Genomic DNA, 21112 nt, shown 5'->3' on the forward strand with positions numbered 1-21112 from the left:
TTCTTTGACAATTCTTTTTTTTATCTACGATCAGACACGAACTACTCCAAAAAATTGTTGACTTCATTCAACTTATTATATTTAAATACGTACCCATTGGAAACCGCTAAATTAAAAAATTCCGTTCTTTTTGTTTTATTAGAAAGAACAACAATGAATTAACTAATAGTCTATGAGGGGAAATGCCTTTTACCGTTTTCGAATTATTAAGATTTTAACATCATAAAATGCGCATTTTGTCGTTCAAAACCACTTGAATGGAAATATCTCAAAAACAATAAGCTATAACCATGATTCTCGCTTTACTTTCATTTCATGTTCTTTCAAACAAACAAAAAACGCAATCCTATATTTTGAACGCAGTCTGAATGACACTACGCACACACCTGTTTATATGGCTCTTAAAAATCGAAAATTGGGGGCTTTAAATTTTTAAAAAATCTTGGATTTTCAGATTTATTCCTGTTGTCTGTGTCCCAAAGGCTGCCTTATGTATCAAATGTCAGCTTTCTACCATGTCAGCTGCTCTGTGCTTCCAGTGTTCAGAGGCCTTCTCAAGGCACGGCTCCGGCTGGAGCACGCCATGTACCACACACGTGTCGGTGATGTGCACGTCTTCTTCGAACGCTGGGGAGCCATTAAAGCCCCTCTCTGTACCAGCGTGGACGGCACCCTCGTGGTGTTCACCTTCTGAAGCGCTCGCTCGTCACCGTGGCGTGCGCGATGACCACCACAACCATCACCACCACGTGGCTTCTATTTCGTGTTGTGCGCGTTGCTTTTAGCGCCATAGCGCGTGGATTTGTAGCGTTTATTTCCATTTGTTTGCTGGTGACTTTGTGTGTGTTTCATATCGAAATCGCCTCCAGTGCTGTTGTTGCTGCTGGCGGCAATAAAAGTTGTTAAAAAGTCAAAAAGTCTACCATGTCGGGAAGAACCCTAGAGTTTTTTTTTAAAGACATACAGATTAAGGTCTTTATATAGATATCAGAGGGTAATAATATTGTTTTTGTGCGCAAGATATTTCTCTAAACGATGTATTAAAATTTGAGGTTGTATTTAAAAATGCGCTGTTACTGTTATCGCTGGTGGCTGCTGCTGCGAGTTCACCGCGGTCCCTCGCGTTGCCATGGAGGCGTTGCATGGAGGCGTTGCCATGACAGCGGCCACAACAAACCCAGAGCGGCGTGCACTCCGCTGGGCCAGAGGGCCTCTGCAGCCAGCGATGGCTCACAGGTGAGAGACCAATTCACAGGTTAGAGACCAACTCACAGGTTAGAGACCAACTCACAGGCTAGAGACCAACTCACAGGCTAGAGACCAACTCACAGGTGATAAAGACTCACAGGTGAGAGACCAACTCACAGGTTAGAGGGGCTCACACAGGTGAGAGACCAACTCACAGCTTAGAGACCAATTCACAGGTGAGAAAGACTCACAGGTGAGAGACCAACTCACAGGTTAGAGACCAACTCACAGGTGAGAAAGACTCACAGGTGATAGACCAACTCACAGGCTAGAAAGACACACAGGTTAGAGAGATTCACAGGTGAGAGAGACTCACAGGTGAGAGAGATTCACAGATGAGAGGGACTCATAGGTGAGGGAGGCTCACAGGTGAGAGAGATTCACAGGTGAGAGAGATTCACAGGTGAGAGGGGCTCACAGGTGAGAGCGGGAATCTCACAGATGTGAGAGTGTTCTACAGAGGCTCACAGGTGAGTCAGTGTCACACAGGTGAGCGTGAAGGCGACTCGTGCAGACTTATTGCTGAAATGAGCATGTCAACTATGTTCTTGCATGCAGCACATACAACGCGCTGTGGGCAGAGGCCAATGCCGGGATAGCTCACCTCTTTGGCCAGGAGCTGCCACCAGAGCCTCCACGGCCCGAGAAGGACCGCCTGGCCGCCTTCCAGGTGCTGGCCACGCTCTACCTGCGCTACCTGGGCATCACCCGGGGCCTGGAGGCCGCCCACGACCAGGTGGTGCAGCCTCAGAAGCGGCGCATCCTGCGTCACCTGCTGGACGGCGTCATGGGCCGGCTGCTGGAGCTCAAGCAGGAGATGGTGGTCCTCGAGTGCTCCGAGTTTCACTACGTGGATGACGTGCTACAGGACTTCAAGCTCACGCCTGTGAGTACACCAACAACAACAACAAACAAAAAGCTCATCCGAGGCACACGTTCACCCGAAAGCCTGCCGCCCCCGTTGCACGAAGGAGACAGCGGCCACGTTCAAAGAAACATATTGTATGGAGCAAGCGGATGCGGTAAAGTAAAAGGGCGTGCATGAGTATGTGGGTATGTATGTTGAGCTTCTTTCGCGCCGTACGTAGCCGACCGTGCTAATCGGAGGTGAGGGGTGAAGGCGAACAACACAAAACACAATAAGCGGTTCTGAAGAAATTCGTTTTCAATCCAAATTTGAAAGTTCACAGCTCCATCGGAATAGATAGTATTCTTGGGTTTTTTCGGTAAAGTTACGTAGGTAAAAAATTAAAATTAATAAAAGTAAAATAAAATAAAAATCACGACGTGTCGGAGGCAACACAAGCTTCCGTCGTGATTTTTATTTTATTTTACTTTTATTAATTTAAATTTTTTACCTACGTGACTTTACCGAAAAAACCTAAGAATATGAATCCTTGGAGTCACGAAAGCTTCAAATCTAGAAGGAATAGATAGTGTGCTATGAATCCATTTTCGGGTGTCATCTCCTGATGGAGGAATGGCAATACTGCACACACTCTCACCTGAAGCACTCTCGTGGCTAGCAGACCTGAACAAACCACGACATTGGCACTCAGCTTCTGAACATATTGCCATATGCAAGAATGTAATGGTAGCCGTCAGAAGGATTGTCGCCACATTGGCCGGTGTGGATTCATCTTACTCCAAATGACACCCCATTCTTAATTTACCATACTGATTAAACGGCACCACTTTTGTAGGTTTACTTAGCTAGTTGCAAATACACTTTTGGAAAGTTTTAATCGAATACATTAATATTTGTATTTTTGTTTTGCAGCAAGACCTGGAGATTCCTGTTCCCAAGTATTTTATCAATGATCGTTTAAAAATCATCAAGGAGCGGGAAAAGCTTCTTGAAACGGTGCTGGAAAAGATGGGAATGGAAGATGTAGAAAAGGTACATCCAGTCCCAACTTCAGATAAATCTGCTTTGGTTTTTTGAGCTGAAGTATAACCCCTAATTCACGCATATCAAATATAGCAATAAATGTTAATTCCATTGTTTGTTTTCATATTGATTGTGTCATTGGGGTACATTGTATATTTTTAAGGGACTGTTTACTTTTTCCATTTTAGTGAGGAATGTAGAGCTTTACTGAAACAGCCTTTTGGCAAATTTAGCGAAGACATCCCACATTATCACGTGGTCACGAGAAAAAAAAAACTTTTATTAATTTTAAGGGCCACAAAGAGGTGGATAATATAGCACACTTCGTAGCAACCTGACCTTTGAGGAACAACCTGTGTATTGAAATAGAGTACTGTATAATGGATTTTGATATCTATTTTATAACGGCAAGCAAAATATATAACACGATCTTGATTTTTCGGCCAACTGGCCTTTATTGGCCAGTTGGGCACAATGTCAAGATCCTTGCTGCACAGTGAGAGTATGAACAAAAATTATCATGCAAGTCAAATGATAAACTGCAATATGTGTAAGAATTCCTACGCAGTTACTAATCTTTCCACAGTGCAAGAAATGTTGGCATCCTACGAAGCGGTTTGAATTATATTAATCACACGGCGATGCTCAGCTGAATCGACCACCGATAGATTTCAACTCAGAAGTTTTCTTAATCTGTGAGTCAACTCTTCGAACGAGAGAGCCAGACTTGCCGTATTGTTTATTTTGTGAACAGAAGCAAGTTAAGGATGAGAAGCCGATGTCCCTGGAGGAGGCGGTGAGAATTGTCCAGGTGACAGAGAGAGCCCGCCAGGGCAGGCTGCGTGCCAAGTTCATGCAGGAAATCAGGATGGAGGAGGAGCGAGAACGCAAGGCCAAGGAACGTGGAGCTGTTACCATGGATATCACTGTAGCAGCTGTCATCATCCAGAAGGTAAGGATTTTTTTGCTGCGGTTTTTATCGAATACCTATTATTATAGTTTATTTTTTTTATTTTTAAAGCACCCACAACACAAATTACTTATTTCCATTAGTCGTAAAGCTTCTGGAAATTCATTTTTGTTTTAGACACGATGGCTTTACATCAACATGTTGTCATGTAAAGGTGATTGTTTTTTTATATTAATGCTTATGATTTGTGTTGCTGTACAGATGTGGAAAGGTTTCATGCAGAGGAGACGAACAAAGCGAGAAAGGGAGGAAGAAATTATTTTTCTCGGAATGGTGAGCTCCTCGTTTGATATGAATATCAATTTAAGACAATCATCTTTTTATTATCGTTCAATAGTCAAACAGAATATTTTACTTTGTCTTTCATTATGCCAGGAAAATGATTGTAAAATGCGCGATCTAGGATGTGGCAACTAACACAAAGAATTTATTATAGTTAACTAACCCTCAAAATTCCCTGTGCGTTCCACAACATTCGGTGCAATTATGCACGCAAAAGACGTGGGGCATGATACGAGTACGCCGGTGTGCTTTGACCGTCAGACATTGCCTTCAAATCTGCCGAAGAAAAGCCTAGCCCAAGTGAATGCCGAGAAAGTGGAGGCACTGCGGCGGCTGACTCAGGACGAACACGAGACGGAATACCAGCAGGGCATTGTGTCCATCAAGCAGAAGCTGCTGGAGGTGGAGGGGCCCGATATGAAGGAAGCCATGCAGGAGCAGATTCGGCAGTGGTTCATCGAGTGTAGGTACGTTCACGCAATGTGTGGCACGCCGAGGGCCTTCAATTCAACAAGCCGTCAATGATTTGACGTCTCACATGCAAGGGGAATTGTTACATTTTATTGCACTGCTTTTGATAGCTATCATATATTTTATAATTATTCTTCAAATAGTTTTTAGCTACTCCCAATGGTTTTAAATTAATGCGATTTGTTATGATCTTTTTTCACGTGTTCAAATTATATGTCTGCAAATATGTTTTGGAGGTTGTAGATTGAGATCTGGGTTGTGAATTTTGGATACAAATATTAATATGGGATGAACGTTTACAGAAGACTTTAAAGTCAGCAGCCTTGTAAGTCGGCAGAATTTTAAAGATATTTCAGCATAAATACTTCAATGTTTTTGGGATTCAAATCCATTTACACTCGTTGTTTGCAGGGATGCAACTGGAAAGTTTCCCGAGTATCCCGATGAAGAGGATGGAGGATCTGCATTAATTTTTGCTGAAAAGACACCAGAAGAGGTACAGTTTATATCGTAATTGTTTTTCTTACTTTATTTTCCCATAATGTTACAAACATTTAATTGCGTACGTAATGTTGAACTTCTTTCGCACCGTACGTAGCCAACCGTACAGGGATACATGCGCCGATTGAGACTTCTTTGTCACGCTTGCAAAAAGAAAAACATCGGTCATATTATTCATGTTTCATCCGCTTCACAGGTAGCAGCAGAACTTGCTGCCAAAGAAGCAGAGCAACAGAATCCAAAGGATAAGAAGAAGTCTGGGAAGAAAGGGAAAAAGGGGAAAAATGAGAAAAAGGAAAAAGGAAAGACAAAAGGGAAAGGAAAGAAATCTAAAGCAGGAGACGAGGTAAGATACCTCAGCAATATGTTAACGTTCCGATTTAAAGCTTTCGTGACTGCAGGGATTCATCTTCTTGGTTCTTTCGGTAAAGTCACGTAGAAGGGAAGTAATAAAATAATAAAAATAAAACATAATAAAACAATTCTCACGACGTTTCGGCCACAACGCAAGCAGCCGTCCTCAGGTGAAAACCAGGTCCGTCGAGGCGACAGAGTCTGAATGAAACACCACTACGCTTGGAGCGTATATTTAAGCTGTGGCCGAAACGTCGTGAGAATTGTTTTATTATGTTTTATTTTTATTATTTTATTACTTCCCTTCTACGTGACTTTACCGAAAGAACCAAGAAGATGAAATATGTTAACGCTTTTACATTTTCTCAATAGATGTTAATTAAGTGAATAATGTACACTTTGTTGGGGGAAGTTGCATGTTTTTAGTTCAAATGTAATACGACCGATTCCATTCTTTTCTTACAATCATTAACTCTTTTGCAATGTGTAGGTCGGATTGTAAATGTCTTCTCATGTACCTTATTCTATCAGCACTGATGGCATTGCAATATCGGTGACTATCACTATCAGATTAAGATTACAGGGACGTGGGTGTGAGCATCGTAAAATAAGCATTGTATTTAGGAGTAAGATTTCATTTTATAATCACATACAGCGTCAAATTTGTAAAACAAAATATGGCATTTTTACATTTACTTAACAAATAATACATCGCCTTGGACAAAAGCCGTTTTACGAAGTATGCAATTCTGTGTGCACGTGGCAACGACAGCTGCATGCAGTCCTCGTATTGTTCTTTGACATGCCATTTGTTGAACAACAACAACAACAGCTTGAGCTAGACATAACGGCCCGTAAATCTTTCTTTTCTTCATAAAGGAGGAGGAAGAAGGGTGGAAAATGGCCCCCTCCAATTTCCTTCCGACTATTTCTGAAGGTCACAAAACCTACACGGGTAAGTAAGTGCGTGCATATGCTTTCAATTGCAAAGCACCGAGGGTGTGTTTTTTTTTAGCAGGACAAAAAATGGGAGGGAAGCACTTCCTGCAATATGTCTACAACGTGACTGTTTGCGAAGACATTTCCTAGCCCTCTGTGCCAGCCTTTCAGGCTGGAGGCATTCCCTGGGAACCGAGCTTTAAATCACAACAGGACCTTACTCAAACATGTTGTTTGAATGCGCGCATTGTGGGAGGGTGTCCGATCAGTTGTGTTTTGTTCACAGATGTCTGGCAGAACCGCGACGAATCCAACAATTTCAGCCAAAAATTCAATGCAGAGCTGGTAAAAGAGGAAATGAGGAAGAAGGTTGAAAACGAGATCAGAAAACAGGTACTTAGATTCTTGTTGATATTTCACTCTTGACGGTACTCAACCAATGGTTCATATGCCACATTCTGTGGTAGTGGTGGTGGTTTTGGTGATTAGTCTCTCCATCAGACAGTTGATGTTAAACTTCGCTCAAAGTGACACTTATTGTCCCCGGAGGGATGACCTGCTGAGTTAACCACTAATTTGCATTTTAAATTCCTAACCTTCATAAATATATACTATATTTGGAATCAGAAATATAACCTGAGAATCCAATTATTACCTTAAAATCAAAGGTAAAATTCAGTATCCTAATTACACGGTAAGGTTTATTGCAAATAACATGTGTATAATATGGCAAGACCCTTTTTTTAAGTCAGAATGACAACAGTAGCAATATTTTGCATCCTATTTATATCCTCCCCCCCCCCCCCCCAAGTTTTTAAAACACCTATCGCCGTACGAAGTAAGACAAGCCCTTCTGGAGCCATCTTTCTCAGCAAGCGATGATGATTTTTTACTTTTGTTGTCCCCAAGGTGGATGAGTTGATGCGAGAAGAGCTCAGGAACCTGAAACTCGTTGTGGAAAAAGACCGTGGCAAAAAAGGAAAGAAGAAGAAAGGTGGAACGAAGGTAGCCTTGCAAACAAAGCGGATCAATTACTGCAACTAAAAACAATAACATTTTACACGTAGGCTTTCGCGACCAATATTATTCATAATATAGGTTTTTGGGTGAGATCGCGTTATTTATAAATGTGTCGTAACCCTCCACCACCCGACACGGCCAAACGCTGTGTGTTATTTTGCCATTAAGGCCATGTCCCAGCAAAATATCTAGGAACGGGAGTCTGTTATTTACCTCCATTTCCATGGTGAACTGGATAGCCGGGTTTTGTGCATTGAGATGATTTAGAAAATTATTAAGTGCAACTTTACCATGTGGCCAGACAACCAAAGTGTCAAATCTATATCATTACAAAACCCTCCCCCTCTTTGCCTCGAATCACTGCACCAGATTGAATTGAATTAATTGATGACGTCACCCTGATGCTGCTCTATTTAAGACCGGAAGCAACAGGAGAGCTTCACCATTCTTGCCCGATGAAGCTGATTGTAATTATCAGCGAAACGTCGTACTACTCAAATTTTAAAATGCTGTTGATTCTCTCTTCAGCACACCGGTGGGCTAAAGCAGTGAATTATTTTGTCCTTTGACAAACGTGACACATTTTTTACTGTTTGGCCGTGTCGGGTGGTGGAGGGTTACGACACATTTATAAATAACGCGATCTGACCCAAAAACCTATATTATAAAAAAAATTCACACATTTTTATCATTGCTCTGATAGTGCATTGTGTTTGAGCTGTGGACGCCTTTTGACGTCGTCTGGTCGAGCACCAATTGGATCGAGGTTCAAAAGAAAGCCGTCCCTAGTGTAGACCAATCAGTTTTAAGGACAATGCATATATTATCATAGTGTGTTTTTTGTTGGCATTTTGACTGCAAGTATTGTGGTCAATGCAGACATGAATCCTTGTAAAAAGGTTTCAGTTTTGTTGCCAGAAAAAAGGGGAAAAACCCTATTCTTAAATTCACACATTTGTCAAATAAACACTATGACATTTAGGGCAAATGGCCCTTTTAAGTGTACACGGATTAATGAATGTCAATGGCAAAAGTGCTAGGTTCAAAATTCAGACACCGAATGCCTCTTGGAACAGAGAAACAAAACACGTAAATCTCGACTTGGGAATCATCGTCGAGATAAATATTTTTTATTTTTTTAGAAAAAGAATAAAAAGGGCGGTAAGAAGAAGAAGAAGAAAGAAAAGGACCTGACACCTGACAGGTGCAGTACAACAGGGACGTGCGGTCAGGGGAGGCAGGGAAAGCAGAGCCTCACCTACCATACGCTGTTACAAAAAGTAAAAAAAAAGAATAATCAAATAAAATAAATATGAAGATTTTTCTACTGATCTGTGTTATAATTGTTATTTCTGTACGATTCCAACATTTTATAGTCAAAATCGCCAAATTTGCGGAGCTCCGCGGCAAATACAGGAAGAGACGAGAGGTGAGGCAGCGACGAGCTCAGCCTCCCCTCTGATTGCGCAACCCCTCAGAAACTGGATGGAGCGCGGGCAATAAGCGCGTGCCTGTTACTATCTCAGTATGTCACCAATGTAATGTTTGTAGACCGCTTAATTTCATGTCCTCGCCTTCCATACTCCAGAAAACTTATTTCACGTATGTGTATAAAGATATTTAGACTCGCTGGTCTCGTCATGAAACTGCAATGAAAAAGCACCAGGGGAGGCAGCTATCACATCTGCCTCACTGAGGGGGGCGTGTCTAACACGCCCCCCTCAGTGAGGCCACGCCCCCATCAGTGAGGACACGCCCCCATCAGTGAGGACACGCCCCCTCCACGAGGTTACGCCCCCCTCCGTGAGGCCACGCCTCCCTCAGTGTGTGAATCTGGCTCTGACACTAGCCAGTGCCTCCCCAGCCATTGACCTCACCGCGCGTCACTGCAGTATGCATGTGGAAACTTGACAAGCTGGAAAGTCTGTAATAATAAATAACGATAGTAATGATTAGTTTTTTTCATACAACACTGCATACATCGGAGTGTCTCAGAGCGCTTTCAACGGGGCCTTCATTGGGCATAAAGAATGTGTTGTGGTCCGGGTTAGTGTAAAGCCTCTGCTAATGTCATGGCATTGGGTGGGCCCGAGCAATTAAGAGGATGCCACTCTCATCAATTTGCCTACTTTTCCTGCAGGTCACATGTTTGTTCTAACACACGCAGACTGTGCGTGCCCTTATGTTCACAACATGTCTCCATTGTTTAACTTTTTAACCAAAACACCCACGTGTTAACGTCTCGTCTGTGTGTGTGTGTGTGTCGCAGGACCATAGAGTCGTTGTTTGAGGAGCTGGTCTTGCAGGGAATTCTGATCCGCCCACCCAAAGTGCAGCTGTCTGACTTTTTGGGTAAGAACTGATTATTTGGCTAAGTCATGTTAACAATGAACGCAAGAAGAAGCCAGAAAATCCAGGCACTTGCCCAATGGTATTTTCTATATGTTTCTAACATACCTGCCACGTTATTTATGTGGAGACATTTACTTCTGGTTCATGTATGAGTAAATTCAAGATTGATATTTGATCCTATTTGGCTTACAGTGTCCAAACTGACACGATCTAACCCAAAAAACCTGTGTTATGGATGATGAAGGGTCTTTAACATGATCTGCTTTGGTAATTCTCTTCTCAAATTATCACGTGGTTGAGTGTGTTGTCTTAGTCCCCAACCGCACTCTAATCTAACTCAATTTTCACTCGCAACAATTAGATTTGTCTGAGAGACCAACAACATCTGCAACATTTAAACATTCATAATTGATGTTTGGGTCAAATCTCGTGAGTACAATGCCCATGTGTATCATACACTCTCTACCACCCGACAACATTTAAACATTCATAATTGATGTTTGGGTCAAATCTCATGAGTACAATGCCCATGTGTATCATACACAACAATACATGTCATGTGAACAAACACGCAAATTTTGATGGCTTCAGTACACCAGTATGCTTAAGAGCAATCCACAACATTTAACAATTGGGTATGACAAATCGCTGGTAATTACAACCAGCATTTTTCGATTTAAAGCTTTCGTGACTGCAGGGATTCATCTTCTTGGTTCTTTCGGTAAAGTCACGTAGAAGGGAAGTAATAAAATAATAAAAATAAAACATAATAAAATAAAATAATAAAATAATATAATAATATAATAAAATAATATAATATATTTTATTATGTTTTATTTTTATTATTTTATTACCTCCCTTCTACGTGACTTTACTGAAAGAACCAAGAAGATACAACCAGCATCATCAGACGACGAGCAGGATTGAACTCAATCTTGATTTGAAGCTTTCGTGACTGCAGGAATCCATACTCTTTGGTTTTTTCGGTAAAGTTACGTGACTTTACCGAAAGAACCAAAGACGATTGAACTCTTGCAGTGTTCAATTCTACGGGGATTGAATTCTGATATATGCTGGTTGTAATAACCAATGAAACGTCGTACCAAATTGTTTCAGTGTCGTCGATTGCTCTTCAACACACCGGTGTGCTGACGCAATTAAACTTGGCACATTTGTTCGTGGCAATTACAACTTTATTCATTCGGCTGTGGTGGATGAGGGTATACGACACACATCGGCAATTGCACTCACGCGATCTTAACCAGAAATCAATTAAGAAACTTAACATTCGTCGCGAAAGCCTAAGCGTTAAAATTGTTTCTCATAGCCGCGTGTCTAATTTCACCGGGGAAAGCTCGGCTTACCACGACTGTTGATCTCCTCTCTCTGCAGGCGAATACAGCTACCTGGGAACCACTCTGCGGCAAGCGGACATCGAACCCATGCCCTCCTTGTCTGACGTCCGACAGCTTGTAGCACTCTACGCCATCCTGCCTCTAGGTTTCCTAAACTAGTCTTCTTTCGTATTGCTGATGTAGATGCAGAGCAGCAACTACAATTGCACTTTTTTTTCTTACTGAAAATGTGTATTTTTTTTCACTATGGCCAAGGAGTTAAATCCATTAATAAATTACTTTAAATCTTTCAGTCCACCAGCCCTCCAGGGTCAATAAAAAAATGTTTATTCATAAAAAGTTAAAGAGTTTTTGGCCGCTTTTGTGGAAAATGGTGATTATTTTTTTTATGAAAGAATGAAATGTTATACGTATTCACTTTTCATCACGTGTCGTACTTTTGTCATGTAAAAAATCTTATTTTAAGATTTTAGCGTGAAATCTGTGAAAACGGTCCTGAGGTGTTTATGGGTAGGGAAAAAACATGATTTATGTTAATATATAAATGTTATAGTTATTGGCTCAAATACTAAAGTTTAAATTATTTAGTTTTTTTACAGTTTGGTAGATTTAGCACGTATACTTTCCGAATGTGACATATTCTTCACTAAGTGAGTCAAAGTTTTGGCTGGTTTTGTTCAAAATCTGCCCAAATATGAAACGTAGAGGATGTTTTCCTTGGACTCTTTTATTTCCACATCACAAACTGGGCTGGGATAAAAAAAAAACGCCTACACTTGGACAAATGAAAAAACTTTGACTTCATTCTGATTCCCATCTCCCATGGTGGAGAAGGCCAAAACAATTAAGAGAGATTTAATTTGAATGCTGCTGCATTGTAGTTTACATTTTCCGGTCATTGTTACAAATCGCTTCAGGATCAACAATCGATGTAGATTCTAAAATACATTGGCACTGAGGAGACAAAGACAGCCGTGACATTTGCTAAACACCATGCCGGTCTTAGCAAGTGCTAACGGCCATGTGCCAATGCAGTCTGCAGTATAAGCCTGAGTGGGGGATCTTCGTCTGTCTATACATTTCCATTCGGGAAGCTCCACTGCTGCACGTGGGGAGCGACGGTGTAGCGATTAGCACACTCCGTTACGAACCCGGCGACCCGAGTTCGATTTCCGCTCACGACCAACATCGGTGACGATTATCTGGACCTGTCCTGGGCATCAACTCATCCTCAAATGAGCTGCGCTATGAATCCGGCAATCCATGTTAGATTCTTAATCACGGCCAACGCTGGTGGCGATTATCTGAACCGGTCCTGGGCCTTGCCTAGGTCGACTCAGCCTCAGATGAGTACCTGGTGCGGTGTGTGAACATCGCCACTGGGGAGACAAAGACTGTCGGGTGTGGTGATGGCTGGCCACTCTCTCTTGTACCGTGCTGGCCTTTATTGGTGCTCCGCTTACAGCACTTGCCCTAAAAGTCTGTTAAGGCGATAAGGGAGATCTGTTGTCTTTGACCGTCCGGTCCCCTCCCGTATTAATATTCTGATTCTGATGTACTGAAGCTTGTGCTTGGTGGTTTGTTGTGTGCAGGCTCCCAGGCCGTCCATGAAAAGGCGCCACTTGTGAAGTCGATGCTCTTGACGGGTCCAAACGGGGTTGGCAAACGCACGCTGGTAAATGCGATTTGTACCGAAACTGGAGCCAACTTGTTTGACCTTTCTGCCAAGACCATTGTGGACAAGTACCCGAGCAAGAGCGGCCTCCAAATGCTGATACACATGGTTTTAAAGGTGCGTACCTATAGTGATGAGTTCATAATCAGAATATTTATTTTGACTGGAGGAATCCGATGAGCTATGAAGCTCTTTTTTTCACAGATGCCCAGGATGGGTGGGTCAGAAAGTTACAAGTTGCTTTGGTGTATTCTAAATTAGCACGGTTGTTTACGTACCGTGCGAAAGAAGTCCAACATGCATACATTACAAAACGTGCTGTTAGAAACTGAGAATGTAAATAGGTTTCACATTGGATACTGTTAGAGTTTGCTGGCTGAATGATGAGCGGTGATGAGTGGTTGAGAAGCCCTCAATGCAAGTCTCTCAGGCTAAATTCCTGGATTTCCTGGAATTTAGCCTGAGAGTAGGACATTAAACAATACATTTGATCTGTTTATCACCGGTTGTGCATTTTACAACATATACAATCATGCATGAGCAAATGCCCTCGGTTCAGGTTGGTTATCTTGCAAGTGCCCTTTCCAACACCGCCGCACTCAATTATTCTTCTTCTTGCAGGTAGCACGCTTACTTCAACCGTCCGTAGTGTTGATTGAAGATGCCGAGAAGACTTTCTACAAGAAAGTTCCCAAAGGTGACAAGAAAGTGAGTGTCGCCACCCTATCCTGTTTCGATTCCTAAGGGGGTTTCAAGATTCACGACATTTGCGCAGTTTTTCGTGCCTGTTTTGTTGTTGTTGTTTTACCGCAACAGCTTCTCATCTTTGTCCGACAGCTGGAACCCAAGCGACTCAAGAAAGATCTGCCCAAGATGCTGAAGCTCTTGACAGCCGAGGACCGTGTGATGCTGGTGGGGACGTCCCGTCAGCCCTTCCTGGCCGACCAGAAGTCCTTCTGCAAGCTTTACCAGAAGATCGTGCTCATCCCACGCCCAGACTATGCCTCTCGCTTCGGTATCAAACGCAAGCTGGACGATCGTAAAAATAAAATAATAATCCAGGTGATAATATTAGTTTAACCCTAAAACAATCCCCAAACTTAGTAGGAAGCCCCCTTTTTGAACGTTTAGCCAACGAAAATGTTTTATCACGTGGCTTGAAACTAATATGCATACACAGAATTCGGTTTGTATGTTTTATTTTTTTAAAGAAACGAACTCGGAACACATTCACGGTATACAGTAATGCTTAGTCGTGTATTTATTGTTTGAAGTACTGGACCCCAGCATAGAACTGCGGAATTTTCACCACTGGCTCAGAGCCACCAACACTAATCAGCACTGCACCACAACGGAAGGGGCTTTTTTTATTTGAGCACAAAGACAAAGATCCCCCGTATAGCCGTCCTTAGACTGTTGGGGCAAGTGCTGTAAACGGAGCACCAATAAAGGCTGGTACGGTACAAGAGAGGGTGGGTGGCCATCACCACACCCGACCACCTTTGTCTCCCCAGTGCCAATGTTTACACACTACACCAGGTACTCATTTGAGGCTGAGTCGACCTAGGAGAGGCCCAGGATCGGTTCAGATAATCGTCACCGGTGTTGGCCGTGAGCGGGAATCGAACCCGGGCTTCGCAGCGCCCTAACCGCTACTACACCAGCGCTCCCAGCACACACGCAACATACTCAGCAGATGGAAAACTGCATTTGTCATCATGCAGTTGAAAAAAAAAATAACAACAGACACACAAAAGCCTCGTGCCCCGCTCGCGTGTTTGCATCGCAGTGCTCTGGCGCCATCTGCTCGCGACGAGCTGGGGTGCGGTGACACCGACGCTCGACCTCAGTTCTCTGGCCAAGGTGACCGACGGCTACACGCAGGGGCAGATGGTGCAGGCGGCGCAGGCTGTGCTGAGCGAACGGCGTGTGCAGCAGTTGGCCAAGCGGCCCCTGACGGCGGGTGAATTCATCGGGTCGCTGTCGCGCATTGACCCCGTCTTCCTGGAGGAGGAGGAAGCCTTCAAGGTGATGACATCTCCGTTTGACCCCCACCCCCCTTTGCACTCAACACTGCCCCCCACCTCCCCCCCCACCCCCGACCTGCATTAGGAGACGGAGGAGGAGGTTGAACAGTTTATTTTGAAATGCCCTGTGAGCTAAGAAGCAGCATCTTGAATCGGGTTTCATAAACAAAACAGAAAAATTGAGATAAAAAACACCACGTTTGCAACAGGTCGCATTAAAATGATAGATAGAATAAATACAGCAATAAAAAAGTCAACTATTTTTTTTTTTACAATATATTACTTAATTGTTAATTAAATATTTAACTAAACTGAACATTAAAATTAGAGAAACATTGCAAAATAGTGCATCTCGAGTGAGGAATAAGATTCGATAGAATATTGCAAAACGAGGAATAGAAACGCCTTTGGTAAAATAGTTTTCCTGTGCAAACAACAAATTCGAAGTAACACTAGTAACCATAACAATCACCATGACATTGCACAGTAAAGTCACGTAGAGAATTATTTTATTTTATTATGTTTTATTTTTATTATTTTATTACTTCCCTTCTACGTGACTTTACCGAAATAACCAAGAGGATGAATCCCTGCAGTCACGAAAGCTTTAAATCGAGACATTGCACAGATTACAACAGCATATGACTCATATACAGAATAATAATAAAAAACGATTTGTAGATCGTCTACTTGCTTCAGCAGTGGCAGATTGGCAGGAATGCCCTTGAAAGAAGTGATTCCCCGTCTATCCTTAACAGACTGTTGGGGCAAGTGCTGTTAGCGAGTAGCACCTATGAAGGCCGTTACGGTACACGAGGGGGTGGGTTGCCAGCACCACGCCCGCCCGCCCGCCTTTGTTTTCCAAGTGGCGATGTTTACTAGGCGCACCAGGTATTCATCTGAGGCTGAGTCAACCTAGGAGAGGCCCGGGACCGGTTCAGATAATCGTCACCGGCGTTGGCCATGATTAAGAATCGAACATGGGTCGCCGGGTTCGTAGCGCAGCTCACTAACCACGATGCTACCGCTCCCCACGTGTGTGTGTGTATATATACATTCCTGCGGAGGGAGCTGGTAGGAACGTTGGGTTGCTCGGTCAATGGCCAGGGTCAACGGCGGCGTGGTGTATTCCGTAAATATGCCCGACTGTGAGGGCGGGCACAAGCCGGCGTGAGTAGGTTAAACGTTGAGTTTTATAAGGGCATCACGGGGTGACCAGCCCCTCCCCACCCAGCCCCACCCTCCCCACCCAGCCCCTCCCCACCCAGCCCCACCCTCCCCACCGAGCACTTCCCCACCCAGCCCCTCCCTCCCCACCCAGCCCCTCCCTGCACGACGGACGGACCGACACAATAATCCCCTGTGGGCTGGTGTAACCTGGCGGTTCCTACCAGTACAAAGATAAATATCCTCCGTCTATCCTTAACAGACTTTTGGGGCAAGCGCTGTTTGCGCTCACGTGTGGCACACGGCGGAGTGGGTGGCCAAACACCATGCTCGGCCACTTTTGTCTCCCCGTGTGTCTTCTTTTTTCCCGACTGGCGATGTTGACACGTCGCACGAGGCACCCACGTGAACGCACCGACGCGCACGACCTTCTGAGTGCCAATTGGACGCTTTTGCCCGCAGTTCCGAGTGAAAGGCCCAACATGCTGGGGCGAAAGTAAAGGTGGCGTCTGACTGATACACACGCCGTCACGTTGCTGCGTTGTACCCCTGTCATCCACAGTCGTGGTACGCGAAGACGCCGCTCGGCAAGAAGAGAGCCAAGCTCGCCAGGGGGGACGAGGAGGAGGCGGGTGGCAAGGGCAAGGCTAAGGGCAAGGCGAAGGGCAAGGGTAAAAAAGGCAAAAAGGGAAAGGGTAAGAAGAAGAAGAAGTAACATCTGCAGAATGTATCGGAATTAATTTGCAAAGCAAATATCTCGCGAGTAGTTCACACCTCCATTTCGACTCCCAACATGTGATCTACCTACACTCCCATAACACCCCTTCCACCTGCGTCCCCAACAGCCCCTCCAAGGGGTGGTGCAATGGTCACCGTTGTGCCTCATCGCAAAAATGTTTCTGGATTAAATCCCTGACTTGGGTGCCTTTCTGTGTGGAGTTCGCTATGCTCGGCCACTATTCTGCTTGGGGTTTTCTCCGGGTTCTGCGACTTCCTCCCATAACATAGAAACCCCATGCAATGTAACTTGTATTTGGTCAAACATTCCAAATTGTGAAAACATATCAGGAAAAGTATTCGTTCGTGTTTACACGTCGCAACACCGCCCCCTGTTGCGCAACTTAGCACGACTCTGAAACAGAGTGAAGACTCGGCTAGGTTTTCCGCTTTCCTGTGTTAACGAGCATGATAATATATGGACACACACATAGTCACCGCTCCCTCTTCCCCTTTCGTCCCCCTCCCTCTCCGCCCCCCACCGTACATATTGATTCTGTTGTTGAGTCAATAAACTATTGAATAAAAAAAATGAGCAGAATTGCACGTCGTTACATTTGCATGGGGTAGGCGTTCCAAAGGTCCCCTGCAGCAGCAGCAGCAGCAGCAACTGCTGCACAAACAACACAAAGCCGGTGGCTCTTATGCAAGGCTCGAATGTCGAACGTTATACAGGTAGGAACAATGTTCCACACTGCCCACCGGGGATTTTTTGTCTGTCTGTCGTGCATAAATATATAATATAAACAGCTCTTTGATTGGTGGAGACCTACTGCCGGGTACGGAAAGGGGAGGTGCCTATGAGAGGAGGGTCAGGGGAGGGGCCCAAGGGAGGGGGGGTCAGCGGAGGGGCCTGAGGGAGGGGGGGGGGGTCAGGGGAGGGGCCTAAGGGAGGGGGGTAAGGGGAGGGGCCTAAGCAAGGGGGAGGGGCCGATAGTGAAGGGGGCTGGCTACCTGGCTGGCTGCCTGGCTCCCTCAAGTCAAGTGATCTTGTACACAGGTAGGAACAACAGGTTCCACACTGCCCACCAGGGATTATTTGTCCGTCGTGCATATTTGTCTGTTGTGCACGAATGCGCTGTCAAACCAAGTTCCTACCTGCCCACTCCGAAGGAACGTGTTTTTCCACTGGAGTTGGTTTTAGTAATCGCAAATCTAGCATTGCTCTGCATCCCGACATCTTCTTGACTGTAAATGCGTCATCCGTACGCATCCCGTCCCCCCTTGATCCATAATTGAGGTTTTCGAGACAGATCGCGTAAATATAAATGTTTCATTAAACCCGCCACCACCCGACAGCCAATTAGTAAGGTTTGTCACGTCAACAAAGCGTGCCGGTTTTTGTTACTAGTTCAGCACACCGGTGTGGTGGAGAGTAAACCAAACAAAATGTATAATCCGAGTCCGACGTTTCGCCAGTAATTATAACTCGCGTCAGTAGGCGGACGGACAGAGTTGTGGAGAAATCTTCCTCCTCCTTCGGTCTTAGAGGGGTACATCTGATGTCGTCATTTGTGAACCAATCAGGTAAGAAGGCAGAGGGAAGAGATGGGGGTTAATGTCTGCACATAAATGACAATTGGTACATATTACCGGATGGGTTATTCAAAGGGTAATCAACATCATTCTTGAGCAGTGGCGGATTAAACTAAGTACGGGGCCTGTAGCATATGTTATAAAGGGGCCCTAAATATAAACAAAAATAAAATGCAAATTTAACTTGCTTTGTAAAGTAATTGTATTTTTCCATTTGCTATACAGCCAGATAATACGACAAATCGCTAACCTTAAACACCCAGTCTTTTTTCTCGAATTCTGAAAAAAAAATCCCATCAATATTTCAAGAACCCGCAATGCGACGTGAATAGCAGACGGTGGTGGTCCTTCGTAAACAAAAAAAAAGTCACGAAACGCTGCTGCGGAGAAGCAAGGTTGCCCGACCCCCTTGTGGGCGCGCTTACCATTCCCCAGCCAGTGCAGCCTCCCTAACCGCGGTGGCAGCGTGAGCCCTCGTTCCTCCTCAGGACCCGAGTGGATCGCTACACCACGCACACACGGACGGCAGATGGAGCTCAACTGCCAGGGAGAGTGCTGGGGGGAGCCGGAGGCGGGGTAGGGTTGCTAATTCACAAACGAGTGTCATTTTGAATGTTGTCCACTGAAGAGTGGCACGCGCATGTTTTATTATTTGCGAGCACCTATTCCACCGGGAAAATATATATAACGCATCGCTTTAGACGGTGGTATAAAGTGAAATGACGCGTGGAACGTTCGTCGCTGCTGTTGCTGCTGCTGTGTTATAGAATTCGTCGTTTGCCAGTGGAGTGGGTTCCCACGGAGACCGGAGACGTAGCTTTAGAGGCAACACGGTTTATTTGAATCTCATAACAGAAAGCCCCTTTACTCCAACTACCTGGGGAGCAGAGGTCGCAACCGGGTACCCGATACCCGTACCCTACCCGATACCCGGCTTCCCGTACCCAGCCGGGTACGGGTAGCCGTTTGCGACCCTGGTGCGGCCGGGTACGGGTAGGCCGTGAGTCACTGGTGAGTCACCGTTTGTCACTCATTTCCCAACGTCTTGTCTCTTCTCACAATTCAAGTTCCTAGAATCAACCCACCCGCGCCTACAACATGGCTTCATCCCAGAGGTCGCAATCGGGTACCCGATACCCGTACCCTATCCGATACCCGGCCGGGTACGGGTAGCCGGGTATCGGGTAGGGTACGGGTATCGGGTATCCGTTTGCGACCCTGGTGCGGCCGGGTACGGGTTAGGAATCAAAACCCGTTTGCGACCTCTGCTGGGAGGTATGGCCTCCGGACTGACGTGCCCTATCACTGGGGCTACGGGCCCTGAGTCCTCCGGCTAAGGGTGACCTAGGGGAGGCTATACTGACCCGACTGAGCCAAGGTGCGGGTCTCGACCACTGGCCCGTGCTCAGCCCCGTTCCTTAAAAAGACGTCGGGCTTCAGGGTTCTAGCCTAGCTGGCCTTCTGTCTTCGTCTTCAGAGCACTCCCCCGAGCCGTGCTGGGGTCCGTCTTTTATATCCACCTCGGGGACTCTCCGCCCGCGATACCGCCCCCTTTCTGGAACCTTCCACGGGGCTCTGGAATAACCCCCCAGCCCCTCACCTGGGGTCGGGGGGGGGGAACTCGGCCTCTCAACGGTCCGTCTCTCTCTCTAGCTCAGGGTGGCACCCCCCACAGACCCCTGCCCGCAACTACAAGTAAGTATACATAGGACGGTATGTGATCTGTATTTCCGACGCTGCACAAGCAAACGCGTGCAACTATAAAGTTATATCTCTGGAGAGAATAATGTTAACGAACGTAACGTGGTCTGGAACGCTCTTCCTTGCGATGTGAGGAAGCCGCCGAAGCTATGCACTTCTTTCGCAACCAAAGTATTGGGTTTGCAATCGAGATTTAATAGTTCGTGACCTCCAGTGGCGGTCCTAATAAAGGACGGAGGATTTGTGACATTTCCAGGGTGCCCACGCCGTTTGGTTGAGAGGCACTTTCAACGTTGACGCAAACGCTCGCGTAACTCTCGACATCATCAAGGGCATCGATAGGCCGTTGCTCACTTCTCCTCCGTCGATGGAAACTCAAAGACAAGCTCCGTCGTGCGATCGTGGCCACGCAACCCAAGCTATGGACCCATATCTTAAACCACTGTCAGTCTTCGCTCCTTCAACGCAGGAGGAGGAACGACACGCGGACTCTCTCGTGATGTAGCTGCTCACCCCGAGCTATAAACGCTCTGATACGTGCAGTATCTTTGTACTACTGTTCGCATCTCGTCTGACAATGGTGAAACTAGGTCATAAAGAAGGTCTCTGGTGTATGCCAATCAGTTTCAAAGACAAAGCATCATATATGATCAGATCACGTTTTTTTGCATGTTCACCACAAGTGCGTGTGGTTAATGCACTACTTGATCCCTTGAAAATGGTGTTTGAACATCTTAACACCTCCTGTTTTCATATTATTGGTTCTTTCGGTAAAGTCACGTAGAAGGGAAATAATAAAATAATACAAATATAAAACAATAAAAATTCTCACGACGTTTCGACTGC

At 45.1% G+C, this 21112-nt stretch overlaps 1 protein-coding gene across 1 annotated transcript; it reads left to right on the forward strand.

Moving 5' to 3' along the window:
* The first annotated feature begins 1106 nt into the window (after window positions 1–1106).
* On the forward strand, window positions 1107–17564 carry LOC133345269 (dynein regulatory complex protein 11-like). The gene is made up of 19 exons (XM_061555883.1): window positions 1107–1236; window positions 1807–2134; window positions 3029–3148; window positions 3894–4091; window positions 4311–4382; window positions 4653–4858; window positions 5274–5358; window positions 5560–5709; window positions 6597–6672; window positions 6943–7049; window positions 7566–7661; window positions 8819–8880; window positions 9946–10028; window positions 11421–11528; window positions 12976–13175; window positions 13680–13766; window positions 13896–14073; window positions 14848–15086; window positions 16815–17564. The coding sequence occupies exons 1-19, from the start codon at window positions 1130–1132 to the stop codon at window positions 16965–16967; spliced, it is 2655 nt and encodes an 884-aa protein (XP_061411867.1). The 5' UTR covers window positions 1107–1129; the 3' UTR covers window positions 16968–17564.
* Window positions 17565–21112: the final 3548 nt, after the last annotated feature.

The sequence above is a fragment of the Lethenteron reissneri genome, chromosome 21 (assembly GCF_015708825.2).
Source record: "Lethenteron reissneri isolate LAM-NWPU_2019-01 chromosome 21, ASM1570882v1, whole genome shotgun sequence".
NCBI classification, from domain to species: Eukaryota; Metazoa; Chordata; class Hyperoartia; order Petromyzontiformes; family Petromyzontidae; genus Lethenteron; species Lethenteron reissneri.

What these genes read in the sequence shown, in the direction of transcription:
- LOC133345269 (XM_061555883.1), top strand. Translation starts at nt 1,130, where the DNA reads ATGGAGGCGTTGCATGGAGGCGTTGCCATGACAGCGGCCACAACAAAC. An exon ending in AGGTCACAAAACCTACACGG is followed by an intron (nt 6,673 to 6,942) that starts GTAAGTAAGTGC and finishes TTTTGTTCACAG; the next exon opens with ATGTCTGGCAGAACCGCGAC. An exon ending in TTCCCAAAGGTGACAAGAAA is followed by an intron (nt 13,767 to 13,895) that starts GTGAGTGTCGCC and finishes TTTGTCCGACAG; the next exon opens with CTGGAACCCAAGCGACTCAA.